The 25,427-nt window shown below is 34.6% G+C and overlaps 1 protein-coding gene across 6 annotated transcripts in view; it reads right to left on the bottom strand.

The window, feature by feature from the left end:
• LRBA (LPS responsive beige-like anchor protein) overlaps positions 1 to 25,427 on the bottom strand; it is a 781,419-nt gene that overhangs the window by 136,747 nt on the left and 619,245 nt on the right. For all 6 annotated transcript variants that reach the window (XM_019441290.2, XM_019441289.2, XM_019441291.2 and 3 more), the window contains exon 47: positions 8,198 to 8,350. In XM_019441290.2, the coding sequence (XP_019296835.1) occupies positions 8,198 to 8,350 (153 nt within the window). The remainder of the gene's footprint in view (positions 1 to 8,197; positions 8,351 to 25,427) is intronic.

Here is a 25,427-nt window from a genome sequence, read left to right as displayed (position 1 = left end):
AAAAGCCCATGTCCAGTGGCTTCAGTGGTGAATTCCACCAAATATTTTCAAAATGTCTTTCAGAAAGTAGGGAAAGAGAAACACTTAACCATATCTTATTCTATGAGACCAATATCATCCTGGTATTAAAGTCAAAGATATCATAAGAAAACTATATACCAATATTCCTCATGAACACCGATGCAAACATCCTCAAAAGTAATAATTTCTCAACAAAATATTAACAAAAACAACAAAATACCATATATATTAAAAAGATTTATACCATCCAAGTATGATATATTCAAGGACTGCAAGGTTGGTTTAATATCCAAAATCCAATTAATGTGATATATCATATTTCACTTTTTGTTTCTTGTTTGGAAAACTTCCCTATTTCAAGATCCCTATTCCCTATTTCAAATAGGGAAAACTTCCCTATTTCACAAAGGAATCCTTCTGTATTATCTCCTAAAAGTTTATCATTTATCTTCATTTTTAAAGCATCAATATACTTTAATTTTTGTTTGTGGCATAAGAACAGTTCTGATCTATTTTTTCCATATTGATATGATTATGGGATAAACTATATTCCCCCAAATTCATATGTTGAAATCTTAACTTCTCTGTAACTCAACATATGATCTTATTTGGAAATAGGATCATCACTTACGTAATTATTTATGTTAAGATGAGGTCATACTGGAGTAGGGTGAGTCCCTAATCCAATATGGGTGGCGTCCTGATAAAAAGGGGAAATATGGACACAGAGACTGATGTGCATAGAGGGAAAATGCTGTGAAGAGACAAGACACAGAGAGAAGATGACTGCATATGAACGAAAAAAAGGCCTAAAGCAGATTCTTCCCTCACAGCACTCACAAGGAACCAACCCTACTGAACTTTGTTCAGACTTCTAGCCTCCAGAACTGGGAATCAACAAATTTCTGTTGTTTAAGCCACTCAGTTTGTGGTACTTTGTTACAGCCACCCAAGAAACTAATACAGTAACTATCTCAGCATGAAATCAAAAGTCCTTCTTTTCCCCAAAGATCTGCAACATAATAGATGTCCTGGCCTGTTTCTGGGTTCTGTGTTCACTTCAGTTAGTCTACTTTCTCCTGGTTTCCCCTAATTACTATAGTTTTATAATAATTCTTGATATATAATACAGCAAGGCCCCCAAACCTGTTCTTGTTCTCAGAAAAGGTCTTGGCCATAATTGGTCCTTTGTCCTTTATTACCAGTTTGTCATATTCCAACAAACAAAACCTATTGGGCCTTGAATTGATAGTTACATTTAATTTATAAGTAAGTTTGGGGAGAATTAATAACCTAACAACATCAAACATCTTTTTTTCTACTTAGATGTCCTTTTCAAACTAGAATTTTCAAAGTTACATACCAGGAGCAAAAGCAAACCAACAGTATTTTTGGTGTTTTGTTTTTTTTTCAAACTTCACACATATCTGCTCCACCCCCCAGAGTTCTGGATCTGACCACTGCAGGGAGTAAAGAAAGGGTGGGAGGCTTATGTCCATAGCTGAGAATGATCACCAACTACAGCCATCATGGCTGTTTACATTCTTGGCCACATCACTATCAATGTAGAAAATGAAAAGTCAACAGGAAAAAGAACAGTATCAAAAAATTATGTTAGCCCCTGTTGATTCTATCCCAAAGAACAGAAAAATATTGCCTGGTCAGCTCTCTTTAGAAAGATTTTTTAATGCCATTTTCCTCAAAAATGGAAGCAAAGATGTGAATAAAGGTTAAAAAAAAAAAGTACAAACCCTTTCAAATCTCAAACCTCTCAACCTTACAGTGTTGCTAAACACTGAAAATTGGGACATAATATGGTAAAATTGTATCACTTCAAACTCAGTCATCTCAAGCTTCAGCTCTTGCCATTATGTACATATAACAGTTTTTCATTAAGGACATGAGATTTATAGTCTCAACTATTCTGTCATCGCTTAAGATTTGTAAATTTTCCAAATTCAAAAGAAGTTATGAAATACTGACCTAATTCCTTCAGAGATAAAAGATCTATGAAGGTTTAAGGTGAATAAATTTAAATCTTAGCAATAGATAAGAAAAAAACAAAGTTGGTTGAGAAATCTGAAAATGTTTTTCTCAGACAATAATATAAAAAGATATCATCATTTTTAATTTGTCCATGTATCATCTGAAAAGGAGATAAGATACTCATTTTATTTTTCTTTACCTTCTCAAGGACGTAACTACTCATGTCACCATTCTGAAATAGTAGAGAAGACAAAAGCTATAGAAGATACACAAAAGCAAATGTGATTCTAACTGAAAACCTCAGGATAATCCATCAATAGAAGCCTTGCTTATTAGATTCATGCCACCTCTCAGCCTTTGAGAAGCTTCTACTTCAAAAATCTAAGTTATCAAAAAGGAAGTAACCTACAAAAGAGTAGGGATATCATCTGTCTTATTCACTGAATCTAGTTTGCTGGTACAAACATGGGCGCTCAATAAATACCTGTAAATGAAAGAATTATCTTTATTAAAATGCGAATAAATTATACATCCTTTGGCTAAAACAAAATGCTCCACTTCAACTTTTATAAAGAGACCTATCATTACTGTTCAGAGTATGGGTTTCTTTGTCTCTTGAATTTCAACTTAAAACTCCAGGGTTGTAAGAGGCAATATAATATAGGTCCATAACATGAGCATTATATCGTAAAGATAATTGATGAGCAGTCTGAACTCATACAGTGTTATATTATTTTAAAGTATGAAAGCCTGTTTCTCATTTGTATTTCTGAAGCAGTTTTGGAATAAAAAAATTTTTTCTGGTTCAGGTAATATTAAATAACACAGGCAAATCTCTGGGATGTAGTTAAGATTGTTTGGGTTTTACCCTGATTCTAATTGTTCAGAACAAAGAAAATATAATTTATTTACCTGAAAGACTAATCAGACCTAGGTGGGTTTTCCTTCTAAAATACACAGGATATTGTCTTCTGTCCATAAATCCTACACTTTAGCCAATTTGCCAATCCTACATTTAGATCTTCATTACTTGCAGAAAGCTCTGAGAATTAAATTGGTTAAGGTAAGATAGTAGTTAGGGCCCTCTAACAAAAATAGAAAATGTGGCATTACGGGTCCACCATCAAAATCATGCTACTAAAAATATCCTATCCCCTTGAATTAATATCTGGGCAAACAAATACATTAAAAAGACGTGCTGGGTATCTTAAAACGAGTATGTCAGTTAATTAATTCTGTGATCCCCTGCTACCAGCGAGTACTGTACAATCTGTTATTATTCACTGTCCTATAGATCATCTGTTCTTGGTGCTGGTTTGTTCCAGGAAGAGAGACAGCTGCAACACTATATCCCTGTTCAACCTGAGGACCATCTGACTTTAATTGTAACACACAGCTTGATGTGGCTCTGGCTATGAGAAGCCAAAGTATCGTCTGTAATAATCTGGAAAAGCAGAAACCTGCCAACAGAGGGCTGAAAACAGGGACTTGTGCTGTCTGGCTGCCTGACGGGCTGCAGGAAATATGATTAATGAGTAAGGTATAATGATATCAGGAACCCGATTAGCACCACAAAAAGGTCACAGATCAAAGTAGTATGCATTTCATGAGCTACAATCATTGCATAAAATCTGTGGACTTGAAGAGGCAACCAAAAAGAGGAGGAGGATAAAATCCTTACTTGATAACATGCTAACAGATACATAAAATACCATACTAATAATTTAATCACTTGTAGAAAGTGAAGAGAAAATTATAAAATGAATCAATACAGACTGCACTTTAGGAGAGCTTTGCTCATCACAGGTGTATAATAAATATTTCTGAAAGAATGAATGAGTTATTGAATTCTTTCATAAAGATACATGTAAGTAAAATCAAGTATCTTTCCTAGTTACAAATGTAAAAGATGAGAGATTTGATATTTGACTCTATGTTTGCATTTAATTTGCAATGAAATTTTTATACAGTTCTTTTAAGAATGAAAGCTCATTCAGAGCCTGAACTATGAGGACATTGTATAACTCACAGAGGAATCACTGGCACAAATGCTTAATAAAGTTAATTCTAAGTTATAATAAACATGCAGTTGTAAAATACTATTTTGTATGTAATTTCATACAAAATGGCAGGCAAAAACCTAAATCTTATTGAAAACAATTTGTTAACCTTCTTTTCCATGGTGCCCTTGGGAAGCCCATCCCGAAAGATCTGGCTCTTCTGAGGTAAAGGTTGTGAGAGCAGAGATAGGAAGTACTATGAAGAGAGGGGCTTGCCCAATTTACACAATTAAATTCTCTTAATTGTCAAAATAATGTTGAAAAGCTTTTAATATAACTTATTCAAATGTTTTTTTCCTTCGGACCAGATTTAAGTAAACACTCTAACAAACCTCTTCATACTCTTAATAGTACTAAATATGGTAATAATTAATCGAGATTTGGCTCCCTTGAGACTTAAAATTTTAAATCATATTTAAGAAAGTGTTTCAATAATAAAATGATCTGAACATGATTTAAGCTTTTTTCTTTAAAATATATTCCTGAAGAATGAGAATGATTATTTATACCTTTCAAATGTTATATAAATGTTATTTCCTATCTACCTAATAGTGAAACATTTTTTTTAAATGGTGATTCAAAAGAAAAATTAAAAAATGAAAAGACAGAGGCACCTGGGTGGCTTAGTTAAGTTTCCGAATCTGGATTTCAGCTCAGGTGATGATCTCATGGTTTGCAGAATCGAGTCCTGCATCAGGCTCTGTGATGAGTGTGTACCCTACTTGGGATTCTCTCTCTTTCTCTTTCTTTCTCTTTCTCTCTCAAAACAAATAAATGAACATGTTTTTAAAAATGAAAAGACAAGACTAGGAGAAAATTATTCACAAAACATATGTCGGATAAAGAACTTTCACAAAGAATATGTAAAGATTGCTTACATTACATAATGAGAAAAACAACCCAACTTAAAAATAGGCAAAAGATACGAATAGTTCCAAAGAACACTTCAGGGGGTGCCTGGGTGGCTCAGTTGGTTAAGCAGCGAACTCTTAATTTCAGCTCAGGTCAAGATCTCCTTGTTTGTGGATTCAAGCCCTGCATTGGGCTCTGTGCTCACAGTGAGGAGGAGCCTACTTCAGATCCTCTGTCTCCCTCTCTCTGCACCTTCCCCGCTTGCACATGTGCGTGCTCCCTCTTTCTCTCTCAAAAATAAATATTAAAAACAATTTTTTTAAAAAAACAAACACAGATGACTACAAAATAAGCCTGTGAAAAGGCAGTCAACATAACTAGTCATTTGGAAATGCAAATTAAAATTATAACGAAATACCTACTAGAGCAGCTAAAATAAATACTACTGACAATACCAAGTCTTAGCAACTTATCATGTGACCCAACAAGGAAACTCCTAGGTATCTATCCCAGAGAAATGAAACCAGATGTTCACCCTAAGACATATGCAAATACTCATAATAGCCTCAAACTGGAAAAACCCAAATGTCCATACACTGGTAAATAAATAAAATGTATTATATCTATACAATAGAATATTATGCAGCAATACAATATGCCGTAATACACATGCAACATGGGTGAGTCTCAAAAATATCATGCTAAATAAAAGAAGCCAGGCACGTATTACATGATTTCATTTATATAAAATTTCTAAAAAAGTTAGAAAAAAATGTCTCTATAGAGACAAAAAGTCCCAGAGCAGAGACTGACTGCAAACAGGTACAAGTGATGTAAGTGTTCCAAAGCCGCATTGTGGTGATGGTTATACAATTGTCTAAATTTTCTAAAACTCAAAGCAATGTGCACTTTTAAAAGTAAATTTTGGGGCACCTGGGTGGTTCAATCTGTTAAATATCCAACTCTTGATTTTGGCTCAGGTCATGATCTCATGGGTCATGTGATCCAGTCCCACATCAGGCTCTGCTGACGGCACAGAGTCTGCTTGGGATTCTCTCTCTCTCTCCCTTTTTCTCTGCCCCTCCCCTGCAGGTGCACACTCTCTCTCTCAAAAAAGAAAAAGTAAATAAATAAATAAATGTTAAAAAAAATAAAGATTAATTTTATGGTATATACATTATACCTCAATAAATGTACTTCAAAAGGGCAATTACTGAAATAAAAAAAAAAGAACTTGTGGTATAACTATACCTTCTATTGACTTCCAATAGTCTCTGAGGGGTGGGAGGGAATCACACAGCCATAGACAACTGTCACATTTAAAAGTCTGACATCTCCTTCAATGTTTGCTACTCCTACAATGTTTGTGTTGGGCTCTCATTTGAATTATAATCTTCCAAATTGCATGGGGTAAAAGTAAAATAAAACATGTACCTGAGGACTATGATAGAATGATGTTAGGTACTACTTTCTAAGTGCTTACTGTAAGCCAAAAAATATTACATACATAATTACAATTTTATATTCATAATTTTCAGACTACATATAAGGAAACCAAAGCTCAGAAAGATTAAACTGCCTAAAGTCCCATAATTAGCAAAGTGATTTATTCAAGATTAGAAAGTTGGTCTAACTCCAAGGACTATGTTCTTTCCATTTCCCCTGCATTACTTCCAATATACATAAAATGTGAAATTTCAGTAACAATGGGACTGCAATTAGGATCTGGAAGACAGGATTAAAATATAAATGTTGAGGGGCACCCGAGTGGCTCAGCGGTTAAGCATCTGACTCTTGGTTTTGGTTCAGGTCATGATCTCACGGTTTCGTGAGTTTTAGCCCTGCATTGGGCTCTGCGCTGGCAGCATGGAGCCTGCTTGGGATTCTCTTTCTCCCTCTCTCTGCCCCTTCCCCATTTGTACTGTCTCTGTCTCTCTCAATATAAATAAACAAAAGTTAAAAAAATATATAAATGTTAGTATAAAAGGTAAGAAATGTCATTTAGAAAACTAAAATGCAATAATTTTCCTTAAGTGTAAATTAAAGACACGATGGAATTTAGCTTTCTTTTTTTTTTTTTTTTAAACTAATCTCTCTGCCCAACATAGGGCTTGAACTCACAACCCTGAGATCAAGAGTTGCTCTACCAACAAAGCCAGCAAGGTGCTCCTAGATTTCACTTTTAATATCAGTATGACAGAGATTCTACTTTTTTTTTTTTTTTTAATTTTTTTTTTTCAACGTTTTTTATTTATTTTTGGGACAGAGAGAGACAGAGCATGAACGGGGAGGGGCAGAGAGAGAGGGAGACACAGAATCGGAAACAGGCTCCAGGCTCCGAGCCATCAGCCCAGAGCCCGACGCGGGGCTCGAACTCACGGACGGCGAGATCGTGACCTGGCTGAAGTCGGACGCTTAACCGACTGCGCCACCCAGGCGCCCCGAGATTCTACTTTTAAAAACTGAGAATAAAGGTCCCAGACTCCAAACTTTTATGAAACTTAAAGGCAAAAACGGACAGACAGAACTTTTTCATAAAATAATTTAGAACCCACGTGAGAGGATTTTAAAGAGTTCACTAGAGAGGAGCCTGAAGAAAATAATGATTACTGGGCTTTTAAGTTTTTAAATTTTTATGTTCTGAATATTACATGAAGATTTCCTTTTAAAGAAAGATAATAATATAATATATATATTTTATATATATATATATTAATTAAAGATAATAATAATATAACTTGAAAATCTTTTTTCTATTACCAAAATGTGCAGTGGCCTTCTATCCCAGAGCACAGGATTACGTTCTTTACCTAGTACAAGAAACTCATGTTTCATGAAGCATACAATTCCAGTTTTACTTATAATTTCCCTTATAATTCTGAGGCGCCTGGTCATGATTTCACGGCTAGTGGGTTCAAGCCTCACACTGGGTTCTGTGCTGACAGCTCAGAGCCTGGAGCCTGCTTTGGATTCTGTGTCTCCCTCTCTGTCTCTGCCCCTCTCCCTCTCATGCTCAGATTTATAATTCTGAATTATCATGTGCATATGAAGGTTAGTAACCTACATTTCACATAAAAGTACAAAAAACCACTATACTTTTCAAGTCAATAAAATTTAATAAAATATATATGGAGATTCATGAACTATTTTGTTACTTTCAGTTATCTCTATCAACTACAATTTTGTTGAGAAGAGCAAGGGTTAATGATTATACCAACACATGAAAGATACTTTGAGAAAAGGCTCATGACAGACAGAGTAGATGATTACTATCTTACCAGTCTGTTTATGCGAACAAATTCTTCTGAGGTTTTGGCCCAAGGAGGAAGTTCAACATCAGACACTACTGTCCCATCATCCATCACTCCAAGATTATAATTATTGAAGTTGACAAACATCTCAGGAAGATAATAAAATTCAGGAATCAACTCCTATATAAAAATAAAAGACATCATCATATTATAAACTGCAGAATACTGACTAGATATTCATAAAATGGCATAGTCATTTCCTTTTGTGCAGAAGAAGAACAAAATAAACACAAGAAAGTTTTTCCTTTCTCTATCACAGATCTATCACAAAGTTACTGTTAAGGTAGACAGTTCCCATCCAACCAAATTTAAATATTAACACCTTACCGGTTGGCATGTGCTTCCTTTTAGGACAATTCTCGTAACTCAAAACTCTTAAATACCAACATTTGAGTATTATTTGAGGTTTGACAAAATAGAAACAGAGAATAACATGCTGTTACAGCTTAAAGTAAATTTTTTATGAAGTATGTGGAATTTTTGCCCAAAAGACCAAAATCTTTAAAAGTATTAAAACACAACTGCATTGGTCCCTTCATCAACCAGGATAGTATTCATTACATTTAGCTATGATTTAACAACATGTTTTGCTCACATTTTAAAACATTCAAGTTTAGTTGTAACACACTACCTTTGAGAAAAAATATTTACAAGGAGTCTAAAAAAATGATCTGCAATAAAAAACTTGGTAAAATTAAATATATGACTTTATTAAGAACACTTAAAATATACTTCATTAAGGTATTTTATAAGCAGAAAATGAAGCTAGTTAGGGTTTTTGTGTACAATAAGCCCCATGTATAACTATTTCAGAGGTCCTGTAGATCAGACTTTAAATCCAGTCTTGACATGGGTCAGTGACTCAGTGGTCTTTAGGATACCCCCTCAGGGCCAGCTATGGCAGGCCTGGCTTTCCAAACAGTTGAGTAAAATAGGGAGGTCATCAGATTTTGGACAAGGTCAGTGTGAACTCTCCAGAGTAAAGAAAAAAGATCCAGCAGGAATTAAGCTATTATCACCTCGGTCATCCATGTGAAATGTTGCTTGACTTTGAATTGTACATCCTTTGTTTACAATCACAATAATTAACTAAGCAGGGTAAAAATGAGCTTGTCCTCCAAATGCCTGACAATCACCTGATCATTAGACTTGAAAAACATTTCAATTGGGCATTTTTTTTTTAAAAAAAGGAAGAACCCTGTTAGAAGTTAAACCATAAATGAAATGACACAGTGATCATGCAAAAATATTAAGATTCTCATCTTCAAAAATGATGCATCTTAAGTCTTAACCGACAAAAAGAGGAAAGATGTATGTGTGTTATTTTTATGTAAACAAAAAGCTATATCCAATATGTTTGATATTGCATGAGATGAGTCAGGTGCTAAAATAAACTCTTTTTTTATTTTATTTTATTTTTTTTGAGAGGGACAGAGGGAGCATGAGTTGGGGGCGGGGCAGGCAGAGAGAGAGGGAGGCAGAGAATCCCAAGCAGGCTCTGCGTGGTCACATAGAGCCCGATGTGGGGCTCGAGCTCACAAAACTGAGATCACATCTTGACCCAAAATCAAGAGTTGGACACTTAAGCGACTGAGCCACCCAGGCGACTCTAAAATAAACTCTTAATAAATCTTACCACAATTAATCTTAAGAACTTTACAACATATCACCTTCATTTTAAAAATGAACTAAGGGTCAAAGAAGTTAAGTAAATTGCCTAAGGTTACACAGCTGACTTATGATAAATTTAGAGCTTAGATCAAGATCTGTCAAACCCTAAAGGCTATGCCCTTATTCGTCAAAATAAGCATGAGTTCTACTTAAACAGTATACATAATATATGCACATATGTATGTATTTTAGAGAAAGAGAGACAGTGCGAACAGGGAAGAGGGGCAGAGTAGAGAGAATCTCAAGCAGGCTCCATGTTCCACACAGAGCCCAATGCTGGGATCATGACCTGAGTCTAAATCAAGAGTTGGACACTCAACCGACTGAGCCACCTAGGCGCCCCAATACTAAACGTTTTAAATACAAGTTTTTAATATATGTTCAAAGTAATTTTTTAAAAGTAAAAAAGATTTTTCATTCTTCCATAAGAAAGTGCTTTGCTGAAAAAAATTATTATGTGTATATATACTATATATATAGTATTTTTATGTAATAAAATTAATCAAGAAGAATTTTATACTATGCTATAATTATCATTTACCCAAATATGAAGGTAATTCACTTTATAACTATTACTAATTTGCTAAAGTGTACATTCAATAAATTACAACTTTGAAAAATTGTACCAAAATGTCTTATTTTCACTCCAAATTACTTGTGCTGAAAAGAAGAATGTTCTCCCAAATCTTGTTCACAGTAAGAGGGAGGATCACACCTGTGTATTCAAAATCAAAAGCATATTTTGGCCTAATTATATACAAATTCTTTTAATTTCAATAACATCTGCCTGCCCCCATCCTTACCCCAAGGTTCTCCTGATTAGAAGATGTTGCCTTTCTTTTGCCTGTTATACTGACTCTGCTCATGTGTGATAATTTTCCTAGATTCAAAACAATGACAACGGCTGAATTTTAGATACTAGGTTTCTCCCAAGTTTTAAAATTTGGGAGAGCAGTCATTTTTATTATAAATGAAAGATATACACTGCATAGTAAAAATACATAAAAAGTATCCTCTTTTTCAAGACCACATCTAGGAAGCAGAAATCAAACAGGGTGATACTTCATAACAATTTTCATACAAAGAAAGTCTTCAAATCTTCCTATGTATGGCACAAAAATTCTTATGATTTTGTATATTTTTCTCTATCTTCCACATGTGTCATTTTATTCAAGTTGCTGAACAAATTGACAAAGACATACTTGCTCAAAATAGAAATGCCCTTTCTCGTTCTTTTACAAGTTCTAAATTCAATTAACAGAAATATAGTTTGTTCCCAGCTCACTGTATTTAAACACATAAATTTATTATGAATTTAAATTATTTTGTTGCTTTAATACTAACAGCTTGCCTTACATATAAATTCACTTAATTTAATAGAGAAAAAATGCACATAAAACAAAAATGAAATAATTTTTAAAGTTTTATTTTATTTTGAAGGGGGGAGAGAAAGAGAAAGCATGTGTGAGCAAGCGTGTGTGGGACGGGCAGAGAGAGACAGAGAGAGAGAAAGAGAGAGGCAGAGAGAATGAATCTAAAGTAGGCTCCGCACTGTCAGCAAGGAGCCCAATGCAGGGCTTGAACTCATGAATAAGGAGATCATGAACTGTGCCAAAATCAAGAGTTGGGCACTTCACGGACTGAGCCACCCAGGTGCCCCCCAAAATAAATTTTTAATGAAAGATATAAACAAAGCAATTTTATACTTTTGAAGTCTTTAGTGCACAATTGTAAACTTTCAGATCTATACTGTCTATTATGCTGGCAAGAAAGTAGTAAGTCATCAATTTCCATTTAATTACCATAGATTTTATTTGTGACTTCCTTCTAAGGATATCCTGTAAATGTTATACAGTGGGCATTATAAAAATATTTCAAAATTAAACATTTATTAAAAATTAAGCTTAATATTTCACTTTTTAGTGAGATATGAATTAAATCTCTATTTTTTACCTCTCAACCCAAACCTCTCCAATTTCAAAAGAGTAGTCATATAGTTCCAGGACATTTGCAGGGTCTACAGCAGAAGCCTCTTGAAGACACCCTTTTTTCTGTCTTTTGTGCAAGTCTAAGCAAACAGAACCAATTATGTAAGGTGTCCAGAAGAAGCAGTTTCAAAAGTTAGTATTTTTTTAAATGTTTTATTTATTTTTGAGACAGAGAGAGAGAGAGAGAGAGAGCATAAGCAGGGGAGGGGCAGAGAGAGAGGGAGACACAGAATCGGAAGCAGGCTCCAGGCTCTGAGCTGTCAGCACAGAGCCCGACGTGGGGCTTGAACTCACGAACTGTGAGATCATGACCTGAGCCGAAGTCGGATGCTCAATCAACTGAGCCACCCAGGCGCCCCTCAAAAGTTAGTATTTTTAAAGATAGAAGCTAAAGAAGAGGGAGGTTGTCCCCAAGATTAGAGAAACATATTTCTCAAAATCTATATATAATCGGCTTTTGGGAGAGGTGGGGATGAAGAGGTTAAGCTAAAACCCAGGGGATAGCAAGCGGTGATCAGGGTCATTGCCTGCTCATATAGTACCTATTTATGGATTAGAAAAAGGTAACCCTTCTAGACTAATGGAGCAAAAGGGTACTTAGTTTGGTAAGTATGCTACTGGCTGGATTTCAGCTCCTATTCCTTCCTTCAGTCAAGTGCCAGTACATACAATCTGCCCAACTGCCCAACATGGTAGGCTCATGATGGTGCACTTAGGAAAGCTAGTCCCTTGGCACCAGGGTCTTTGTAATCAGCGAGTATTTCTTAACCCAAACAGAGCTGCCTGCTTCCAAAAGACCATGAGGATACAACCAATGAATAAGATGGACAGAAGATGTGAGGGCCACTTTTCTAGGTATCAGATAAGCCTGGAATAAGAGGTCCCTGTTCTACTCTCTAATGACTGTGAATGAATTTCCCACTAGCCTAATATGAAGAAGATGTGAATTCATATTGGGACATTTCTTATACACTTGAGTAGTTGGTAATTATGAATTATATATGCTCCAATCATAAAAAGATATCAATATATTCAATGATAATTCTTTTTTTCTCAGTGATAATTATTTCTAAGGAGGCAAAATGGTAGGAAGAATGCAGTACGGGAAGAAATATAATGTAAATGCTACTTTCATTAAAAGAATAAAACTTCATAATGTATAGAACTGTTGAATCATTATATTGTACACCTGAAACTAATATAACGGTGGATGTTAATTATATATGAATAAGAAAATATAAGCTAAAATATTTGAAAAATTAAAAATATTAAAGAATAAAACATTAAAGAAGTTCCTCTTATTTCATTATTTTATTAAGCCTTAGGTAGGCTTCTGAAGGGTAATAGAACACATTATCACAAAGAAGTATTCATTTACTTTTTGTTCTTTGCAGAAAACTGTGTTAAAATCTGGGATATAGAGACATGATTATCTAAATTTCTAAATAAGAGTGAAAGGATACATTTATTGGGAGGAAACTGGTTGTAGGAACAAACAGCACTCCAGAAATTCAAAAAAAGAAAATGATGCATAAATGTTGGGGTGGACAGAGAAACCTTTAGGGAAAGAGCATAATACATTGTATTTCCCTAATACAGTGTTCATCAAACGGTACTGTAATTGTCTGCTTCTATCTCCCTTTAAATTGAAGGTTCCATGAGATTGAAGACTATCTATCTTGTTCAGCATTAAACCTCCACAGCCTAGGCACAGTGTGTAACCCATATTAGGCATTCAGAAAAACTCTGTTGAATGAATGATTGAAAATGGTATTTAAAATAAATAATCAGAGAAGAAAGATGAGAATAGTCCTGAGAAGGGGAATACAGAGATTGAAATGTGCCTATCATTTGTTTCCAATGATCAATGAAGAACAATTTAATTGGTTTAGAGAGGACTGTATACATGTAGTGGCAGATGAAACTGGAGATATAGGTAGGGTCAAACTGTGGAAAGCCCTGAATGCCAGGCTATGAATTTCAGCTTTTTCTTCATAAGAAAAAAATTTTCCATTAGGAAATTTTAAAAATGAACATGAATTTAAAATGATATAAATGTTTCTAAGAAATTAACAGTGAAGAGAAAGATTACAAAGAATCTACATGTAATATCAAGGACATAATCAAGTAAGCACAATTAAGTTGAGTAAAGAAGGGACCGTATACACTTAAAACATGTTACAACCTCATTAAAAGAAAATCTGCATAAATAAATCAGTTGATAGGAGTTGAATACCCTCTTACTATAAAACAAATACACTGAACTCAACTGAGATACAAACAACACTTGACAAAAAAGTACATATAATGCCTAAAATTTACTATGGATATAGTGACATTCACGTATACGTTGCAGAATTCCATCTTAATCCTAAAAGTATCTTCCTAAGAACCATACTTCAATACCAAACATTAAATTCAAATTATCTCCTTTGACAGACGATATTTAGTAACAGAGTCAAAGATTATGTCTAATACTTCTAATGTACATTTACAAAGTGAAGTATGTTTTATATTCATCAGAACAGAACATTCTGCCCTGGATAAAAAACATATGCTCAGGAATTCTTTCTAACACCAGCGGCAAATGAGAAGCAAAAAACACAGACAGAAGACAGAGATACTTATAATTCACATTTTCTTCTGACTTGCTGACAATAATTTTAATCCCTTTCTTTTAATTAGGCAGATGGGTCATAGAGGCAGGTAACATGGTCAAAATATACTTTATCATCTCCTAAAATAAAAACTTGAAAGGTTCAACCAGAGGTTATACCACAGTTCAGGATAAGCCCATTGCTTTGATCACCAATCCTAAGGCTTTCATGGCATAATGACAAGCATTGGTTGTGACCACACATATGCTTCAGTTTTCTTTATTAGGATATGATCCCCACTGATACAGCCTCTGCAGTGAGGTTGTATGATTCTCCTAATAGACATCAATTCCGTCCATTCAACTAAACCCATCACTTCTATAATACCTGGGTAACCTAGAAAATACTGATCTATTAACCCAAAGAAACAAGAAAATCAAACTAAAAACAAAACAAAAGATGCTACTTTGGAGCTAAAGTTAAATTTTTATTCTATTCTTACTAAATTATAAAATCCTGACAACTCAAATATAAGAATAATAGCAAGGTAACATGTGCTTTGGGGACACTGACAGTAAAAAATGATGTTGAAGGCAAAATTTTGGCTTTTCATCATTGGGAACATGATATATTTTATGAAGGAAAAAAAAATCCAAATAAGCTTTATTAGTAAATAAAAGAATTAGTGAACAACATGTTATGGAAAAAATAATGAACATGTTCTGAGACATTTTAACATTCAAATATTTATTTTCTTAGCCCACAAATGAGAAAAACCTTTTTAAAAAATTGATTAGAGTTGAACTGTACCTATAAGTCATTTTAAATGGACTGTATATCAGTAAGTTTTCAAATTAATGTTTAAATTTAGTTTCTTTTTATTTGGTAGATAAAATGCTATTTTTTCCTTTAACAAAAGAAACATAATAGCAATTTTTAAAACTGGAGAAGGAAAAATAATCTATAATCCTTCTAGACAAATCTAATAAATATCATGTGGTTTTAGGTATTATAAAACTGTCATTTCAAAAGCACTTAAATAAAGAAAAATCATGGATTACAAACCAATAAATAATAGATAATCTATACCAATCTAATACAGTAGAGAAAAATAACTGCATTTGAGTCTTATCTACTCAAATTACTGGTCACATGCCCTTAAATGAATTTTTCTTCTGACCTAACCCTTATTCACGTGAATTGTCATTTTTAAAACACAGGGTTGCTATCAGGCTAACAACACAAAATTTTATATACACATAAGATATTATTATTACTATTACTATTATTGTTATTAACATGACCCATGATAAAAATCCAAAATTAGAGACTCAACTTGACTGACTTTGGAAGCAAACAGGTCATTCGCTGAATTATGCCCATTCATAAAAGCATTTAATATAATTCTAAGGGCATTTTAAAAAATTTACTTATAAAAATATGTCCACAAAAATATTTGAGACTTAATAATTCCCACTAAATATCATATTTAAAACAAATATAGTTATTTTTTATTAGCAATCACTGTAGAGCTTAACATGGCTCACTTTATGAAGACCCTGGATATTTTAGTTTTCTTCTGCTTTCAACACGTTTAACACTTCTATATTTGAACTGGACATCTTAACTGAGCCATTTGCTGTTCTAGGCCCTATCTTCAAGGAAATCGTAATTTGAGAAGAGATAATGAACATTAATAATGCAAACAACATGCAAGGTGTAACTGCCATAAATAAAATGCCCACCTTAAATCCTTTCTAGACTAAGTTGTAAAATACATAAATATATGCATACAGCTATGAGTATGGGAGAGAACAGTTAATATCAGTGTCTATGAACATATTAATGTACAGCCCACATTTTTAATTGAATAAAAATATCATAAGATCACCAGTCAAAAAGCAAATCACAGCTGATATGTGTACATTTTTATAATTCAGGAAGAATTTTCTAAGTGCCTTTTAAAAGTTTTTTTTTCTGCTTAGTACATAAGTAGCATAAGAAAAATATTCAGTGTTTCAAGTGATTTTTATCAAAGACCAAAATAATAGTTCATTGTAGACAAAAGAGTACAAAGTTCAGTGCTAAAAAAATTAGTGCATAGATACATCATTTAACCAACTGACACATGAAGAAGAAAAGGGTTACAGAGATGTGGTTAAATGAACAAAGCTGAAAGTTGTGCATAAGTTGTATATATAAACAAGAACGAATAGGTAGTTCCATTAGAGTGTAAATGTTTTACATTGCTAAGAGAGAGGTGAGAAAACTTTAGCTAACTCTAATGTGGATGTGAGTGTGAAAGAGAGAGACTGATGGAAAAATACAAAAGAAAGAGAGAGAGAAGGCAGGCAGTGGGGGAAGGGAGGACATACACCAGAAGTGTGCAAAGGATGTATGGAAAGGTAAGATTTTAATTTTATTTTATTTTAGCTTTAAAAAAACTCTGAATTGTTTAAAAATATGTCTGAAAACAGGAAGAATACATAATGAAAATATTTTAACTAAGAAACTAAAACCACTACATAATCAAAGTTTAAGCTTAAAAAAAAACAAATGCATCAAGAAATACATTTCCAGTGATTGTGTTCGATTAGCTATACTTAAGCACTTTCTCATAAATGGCTCTAACACTGATGCCATCAGCATCCATGGAATGTATTGTGGTAGAAGGCATGCTGATGGGAGAAAAAAGGAACCTAACTTATCTTCAGATTACAGACTCCTGGGATTTCTGAGGCAGTAGAGGATAAGTCAAAGGTCTCATGTTTTACAATCTCACACGACACAAATAAAACTATTCTATCATCTCCATTTTGATCGCCTCCATTATTTAACAAACATATGTATACTCAAAACTTTTGAGAGCTAATTCTTAAAGCTAAAACTCATTCATGTAATATTATTGATAGTCATTTATTTAAAAATATTATTTAGCCCAGGGGTTGAAAAAATATTATTTATAATCTCTTAGAATTTAATTGCATTCTCTCTACTTAATTTTAAGTACAGAATATGCTGTATTGACCCTACTCATTTTTTAAGTTAATACAAATTTTACATTCATTACTAATAACATACAATACATTATAATATAGGCTTTTAAATTCAATATCCAAGATATGACCAGTGACAGGATGTCCAAATAGACTTCTTTTGAAAGCTATAACAGTAACAACTCAATCTGTCTTAATTGTTAAAATGTAGAAAACTGAACCATTCCTACCTCTTGGCCAGCAAATGACATTCAGCTATCAGTTCTCTTGAGGACAGAAAAGCCCTTCCTAAAATATGAAGTATTTGTAACCCCATTCTATGTGAAGTACATATCTACCTAGGTTTTGCTGTTCCCTTCTAGCCAGGATGGCCATACACTCTCCTCTTTATCCACAAATGACCTCTCAGTTTCTGCCAGGCTCTTCCACCAATTCTTTTTTAGTTGACATTTTACAATCTATTCATTCATTCAACCAGTATTTCCTGATTTCTAACTAAATGCAAGGCACTGTTCAAAATGCTGAGATCTCAAGGTAGCCAATACAAAAAGTCCCTGCCTTTATAAAGCTCTAGTGATGGAGACATAAACAAACTAATACATATGTATCACACCAAATGGTGATAAGTACTACGTAAAAAAAATAAAACAAGATAAGGGAATACAGAATGATGAGAGGTGACGTGGTATTATTTTAGAAAGGGTGTTCAGAGAAGCCCACTCTGAGGAGGTGACCTTTTTATAGAAATCTGAATAAAATGACAAAACAAGCAAAGTAAGTATCTCGGGGGAAAGTGGTTCAGGCAGATGGAACATCATATGCAGGAGTGGACTTGGCATTTCTCAAGAGGAACAACAACGAAGGCAAGTGAGGGTACAGCAGAGTAAGAGAGAACAGTCAGGCAACCCGATAACCAGAGAGGACCTCAGTGGCGAGAGTAAGAACTTGAATTTGGTTCTAAGCTAGAGGAGCAGTTATTGGAGATCTGAGCACAGGAATATGATCTGATTTATAATATAAAAGTATTATTCTTGCTGCTGTGTAGAGAAACATGGGGAACAGATGAAGTGAGAAATTATGGCCACTTGGGCTAGGGCCTAGTGATAGATATGGTGATAACTGGTCAGATTCTGAATATATTTTGGAGGCTGAAAGAATGGGCAATAGGGTGTGAGTGAACGGGATGAATCAAAGATTCTAAGCTTCCTAAAGGCCTGAGCAAACTGGTAAATGGTGCTGGCAAAAACTGGGGGAAAGGCAAGATGGTTTCTTTGGGTGGGGAGGAGGGTAAGAGGAGAATAAAGAGTTTGATATTGGACATGTCCAGTTTAAAATACCTATGAATATATATCTAGTTCAAAAGGAGCTAGATATATAAATCTAGAATTCGGGGGAGAGCCATGAGATAAGGTGCAATCACCTAGGGAAAAAGTACTCATACAGAAGAGATCTAAAACTTGAGCCCTAAGGTACTCTAATAATTTAGGGTATGACAACAAGATAATCCAGTAAAAGAGACTGAAAAAAATAAATGGTAAGAAGATAGCCAGGAAAAGGTGGCTCCTTATTCCAGACACCAGGTAAAGAAAAGGTTACTCCTCTCCCCACCTCCCATAAAGAGGATCAATTAATTTTGTCAATAATGGTGGGAGATCAAGTACAATGAGAACTGAGTATGTGCATTTGACAGCACAGAAGCTGTTCATCAATGCCTCTGACAAGACTGATTTCAAAAGTAGTGCAGAAGAAAGCTTGATTTGAGTAGGCTCAGGAGATAATGGAAAACTGTGAGGAAGTGGACAAAAAGAAATAGACAACTCTTTTGGAGTTCATGATAAGTATCACCCATTATTCTTTCTTACCCTACATGCCTATGAGACATTTCTGAAACTTAGGTTTGGATTTTCAATAGGTGATATTATCCTTGTTATTGTGGAAATATATTAACACGTCAAAACTTGAATTCAGACATTTGCTCTATAAGCCTGCTTCACTGTAATTCATAGCATCATTTATGAAGACACCTGATCTAAAGAATCCTCTTGAGGCATATGGTCAAGAGACACACAAAAAGATGCTGAACATCACCTATCATCAGGGAAATACAAATCTCTTCCACAATGAGGTATGACCACACATCACACAGTGGACCACACAGTGGAATGGGTAAAATCAAAAAGTAAGAAATAACAAGTGTTGGCAAGGATATGGAGAAAAGGGAACCCCCATGCACTGTTGACGGAAATGCAAAATGGCACAGCCACTTTGAAAAACAGTATGGAGGTTCCTCAAAAGATTAAAAATAGAACAACACAATCCAGCAAGTCCACTTCTGGGCATTTATCCAAGCAAAACAAAAACACTAATCCAAAAAGATATATACAGGCCTATGTTTCCTGCAGCATTATTTACAAGAGCCAAGATACAGAAGCAACCTAAAGGGCCAAGAATAGATGAATGAATGAATGAAGAAAATGTGTGTGTGTGTGTGTGTGTGTGTGTGTGTGTGTGTGTGTACATAGATAGGTAGATGGAAAGAATATTACTCAACCATAAAAAAAGAATGAAATCTTACTATTTGTTACAACATGGAAGGATCTAGATGGTATTATGCTACATGAAATAGGTCAGATGGAGAAAGACAAATACCGTATCATTTCACTTATATGTAAAATCTACAAACAAATGAACAAACAGAAAAAACGGAAATAGGCTCACAGACACAGAGGACAATCTAGTGGTTGCCAGAGGAGACAGTGGTGGGAAGCTGGGTGAAATAGGTAAAAGTGATTAAAATGAACAAACTTCCAGGGCACTTGGCTGGCTTAGTCAGTAGAGCATGAGACTCTTGATCTCAGTAATGTGGGTTCAAGCCCAATGATGTGTGTAGAGATTATTTAAAAACAGTATCTTTAAAAAAAGGAACAAACTTCCAGTTATACAATAAATAAGTCACAGAGATGTACTATACAGCATGGGGAATATAGTTAATAATATAATTTTGTATGGTGACAGATGGTAGCTTGATTTATCATGGTGATCACTCTGTAATTATACAAATGTTGAAGCATTATGTTGTACACCTGAAATTAATATAATATCGTATGTCAACTATATTTCAAATGAATAAATAAACAAAATAAAGAAACACGTTTTTGTCTTTCTATCCTTATAGTCAACCAAATTCCACGTCCTGGAGAATCACTTTTAACCCAATCCCTTGAATTCATCCTCTTAACTACTTAATTGTTTTAAGCTCTGGGAAAAAAACCAGTGAGCAAAACAGTTCAATTCATGCTGTCATGGAGCTAATGTTCCAACAAAATAAGACATAATAAACAAATAAATAGATGTATGTCAGACGGTGAGTCATATGAAGAAAAATGAAATTGGGAATAAAAGGGCTTGGTGTGAGAGATGTAATTTTATTTTATTTTATTTTTTTAATGTTTATTTATTTTTGAGAGACAGAGAGAGACAGAGGACGAGTTGGGAAGGAGGGGAGAGAGAGGGAGACACAGAATCCAAAGCAGGCTCCAGGCTATGAGCTGTCAGTACAGAGCCCAAAGCAGGGCTTGAACTCACTAACCACAAGATCATAACCTGAGCCGAAGTCGGAGCTTAACTGACTGAGCCACCTGGGTGCCCCAGGATGTAATTTTCAATGGAGAAGACAGAGAAGGTGACATCTTACTAAGAGGGTGACATCGGAGAGGCACCTGGGTGGCTCAGTCGGTTAAGCGTCCTACTTGATTTTGGCTTAGGTCATGATCTCACAGTTTGTGGGATCAAGCTCCACATCAGGCTCTGCACTGACAGCACACAGCCTGCTTGGGATTCTCTCTCTCCCTCTTTCTCTGTGCCTCCCCTGCTCGCACATGCTCACTCTCTCTCTCAAAATAAACAAACATTTTTAAAAAGGTGACATTTGAGCAAAGACTTGAAAAGGGTGAAGGAATAAATCCTTAAGGATATCTATCTGAAGGAATTTTTAAGGAAAAAGGAAGAATAAAAACAAAGGCCATGAGTTGGGAAGATACTGGAATATTTGAAGAATACCCTAGAGGGTGTGCTTAGTTAGAACAGAGTGAGCAAGGGAGCAAACAGTACAAAAAGAGGTCAAGACTAATAGGATTTTGGAAGGTAGGGGTAGGTGGCATAGTCTTGCACAGTAAGGACTTCAGCTTTTACTCTCAACTGGAAAACCAGTTACTTGAAGGGCAAAGACTGCGGGAAGGGCAGGTTTAAAGGAGTAAAGATGAGGAATTTGGTTTTGAACATGTTAATTTTGAGATACATCTTATATATTCAAAGGGAGATATTGAGGAGGGACTTAGATGTCAGGAGAAACGTACAGGCTAGAGACATAAATCTGGGAGGTTAGTTAAGACTCTCTAGCATCCTTTAAGATACAACTCCAGACGCTCTGTGAAGTCACTCCTTCACCTCCCCAGTTAGAATTAATTTCATTTTGTATATATCTTATGACACCAGTTATCAATGTCTGACTTGTATTAAAAATAGTTTTATGTTGGGGCACCTGGGTGGCTCAGTCCAGCAAGCATCCAACTTCGGCTCAGATGATCTCATGGTTTGTAGATTCGGGCCCCATATCGGGCTCTGTGCTGACAGCTCAGACCCTGAGCCTGCTTCGGATTCTGTGTCTCCCTCTCTCTCTGCTCCTCCTCCCTCACTCACACTCTTTCTCAAAAATAAATAAACATTGAGAAATTTTTAAAAATAGTTTTATGTATACTGTCATTCTCATCCGAAGGTAAGTGAAATAAAGAACTGATTGTCTTACCCTTTTACTCCAAGTGCTGCCTAGTATGTATTGCATGTGATAAATAATCAATAAATGCTGACTTAGGTGTGTTTTCGAGGATTTTAGTTCAGCTGTCATAGGACGTTTTCCCTGAAGGCAGGGAGCTGGATATTTATTTCCTAACTAAACCTGCTCCTCTGTGTACTCTACACACATGTCCTAGTCAAATTTCATTTCTTTCTCTCTGGTCTACAGGATCAATCAATCACCAAATCACAACAGTTTTTACCTTCTAAGTACATTATGAAATTCATCTACATTTCTCTACTACCATTGCCACTACTTTATTCAAGCCTCCACTGCCTCTCCTCTATTTTAAAAGTTTACTGATTGTTTCCATTCTTGCTCATCGCATAATACATATTCAAACACCAACCACAGTGATCTCTTAAAACCACAAAAATCTGCTCGTGTCACACCTCTGCTTCAATACTTCCGATGTCTCCTTACTTCCCCAGGATAAATTCCAACCTCCTCACCAAAGCTTATGCAGCCTTTCACGGTAGGTCTTTGATTTCCTCTTTCCTCTCCCTTCTCTTCATTTCAGATGCTATGAGCCCACATAGCCTCAATTATACTGAACTGCAGGGACTGTTTTACTATCAGTACCTCCTCTAATGAGTAAGTCCATTGAAGGCAATGGCTGTGTCTTACTTGCTGCTGTATCACAACCAGGGCTTTGACAGAGCATAAATATAGTTAAAATAAAAAGTTTAAATATTACCTCAGGATTCCATCAAACCTTTTACTCCAATTTTTCTAAAATTTTAACACAGGTTATTTTAGTACTGTATTACTGTCCTAAATTCTAGGCCTCTGGAGAAGTACAGTTCTCCAATAATCTTCATTTTAGATCCATCTACTACTGCCCTCCATTCTGAAATAATGAACCTAGGTAATATTTATGACTTCTTCCACTCTTCAATCCTAATTATTAATAATTCCTTAGAAGAGAAGGAAAAGAGTTTAAGATGAGCAAGTCAGATTGTACTTACCCATTACATTAAATGACTGACAATAAGGGTACCTGAAATAAGTATGGAGCCTCAGAGCCAGGGGAAAAATCAGTGACATGAACTACCTAGAAAAACTTAGATATCTGTGTAATATTCAGATGTGGATTGCCTACTGAAATTCATTCAAGCTTTATGAGTCTGTGATTTGCTTCACAAAATTTGGCCATAATGATTCAGTAATCTATTCTGCACTTCAGTTTCTAAACTTAAGTGAGTTTTTAAAACTTGAAACACAGAATCTGTTGGGGATTTTAAAATGTTACTTATCACAGTGAAGATTCTCCAACCCAATTTTAACACTTCCTATTTCAATCCTCAAGAATTCCTATTATTGCTACTAACCTATCAATATTTACATGAAGTACAACATCAGGAATATTGTTCTAAGCATCCATGGCTTGAGATGGTAGCCATTAATCTAATAATTTCATATTGATTACATGTTGAAAGAACAATATTTTGGATATATATGTTAAACATATTACTAAAATTAATTTCATTCACATGGTTCTGTTCACTTTTTAAAATGTGACTACAAGAAAACTTAAAATTATACATGTGGCTGGCAGTTGTGGCTTGCATTATGTTTCTATTGACTAGTAGTAAGCCTACTTAAAGAACTGACCAACACATCTAACAGTTTATCCAGTAAGAATGAAAAACATCATTGAGGGTCATACCTAAAATGAAACCACCAATGATACACAAAAGTACAAATGATCCCCGGAATTTTAAAATGATAAATCATGCTAAAAAAATCAAAGGCTGTTTTAGTAAAGTTTAATAAGGTCTTTTTCTTCTCTGAAATAAAAGAATTCATATTTTTACTTTTATTTCATAGGAATAACCTTTATGTTTTAGTAAGTTATTCTCTCAGTATTAGCAGACTGCAAGAAATAGGGTTTCTAAGATATTAAGGTGACAGTTCCCCTAGGGCACAAAAAGAGTTAAGTAGTAGAAATGTTACCATGTTGTTATTTTTCCCTAAAAATAAATAATTAAATAAATCTTCTATCTACCTCACAACACTTCATTTGTGTATATGTGTTTGAAGATTTTTTTTTAAGTAATTTCTACATCTAATGTAGGGTTCGAACTTATAACCTCGAGATCAAGAGTTGCATTCTCTATAGACTGAGCCAGCCAAGCACTCCACAACACTTCATTTTTGTAAAATGTCATGAAAACATTTTAGAAAATGGATATCATATTCATCAAGCAAGGTATACTTTAGAATACACTCAATAAAGTGATTCTTACTACCCAGCCTCATGTTTCACTATTCTCTCTGTACTGTTTAACATTTTCCTTAGTATTTTCAGAAATTCAACACAACAATACAAATAAAGATCAGACTATAATTAATATGATTCCACATTCCACATTCCAATGGTGTATGTATTACATACTCTTCAAAATATTTGAAAAGTTGTAGGGACCAAATTAGTTCATTATCAATAGAGAAAATGGGGTAGATAGGACATCCTATCTACCCTACAGATATTTTGTGGTTTAAAAAAAAAAAAGAGAATATGCATATTAGTTAGAAGAACAAGTACATTTTAGCAAACAGTCCTGAAGAAAATTTCTGTGCCTCTGATCATAATGAAATAGTATTTATGAATAAAACTATTACTTTTAACCAAGCCAAATCAACTTGACACTTGGAATTAAAAAAAAAATAATTAACTTTTCCCTTCACTTTGTACTCTACTTCTTCATACAGATGCTTTATATAACACTGCCAGAAAGCCAGAAATTAGTACAATAGCAAGAACTGAAATCCTAGTATTTGTCTAGTAGTTAGAGCTGTTTTATTAAAGTCTGCTGAGGCATTCAAAAGAAAGTGAGATGAATTTGATTTTTAATTATTTTTGAAGGAATAAGAAAAATTGGGAAAGAGAAAGGTAAACAAGTTCATGTGGGTTTTATTTTTTGTTTGTTGGTTTTAAAGTTGCAGCTATTTTGTGTGGGTTTTAAATTTTTTTTACAGGTAGGGTATTTTAAGGCAAGTGTTTGGGTAAATGGAACTAGGCTTGTGCTCACCGAGGAATCTTGACAGAGAAAGGCTGAGATTTGGGAAAAAGAGATGTCAAAACTACAA

The sequence above is a fragment of the Panthera pardus genome, unplaced genomic scaffold (assembly GCF_024362965.1).
Source record: "Panthera pardus isolate Hobbes unplaced genomic scaffold, ASM2436296v1 HiC_scaffold_13, whole genome shotgun sequence".
NCBI classification, from domain to species: Eukaryota; Metazoa; Chordata; class Mammalia; order Carnivora; family Felidae; genus Panthera; species Panthera pardus.
Note: the sequence above shows the minus strand (reverse complement) of the source record. Positions and strands in the feature narration are given on the sequence as shown.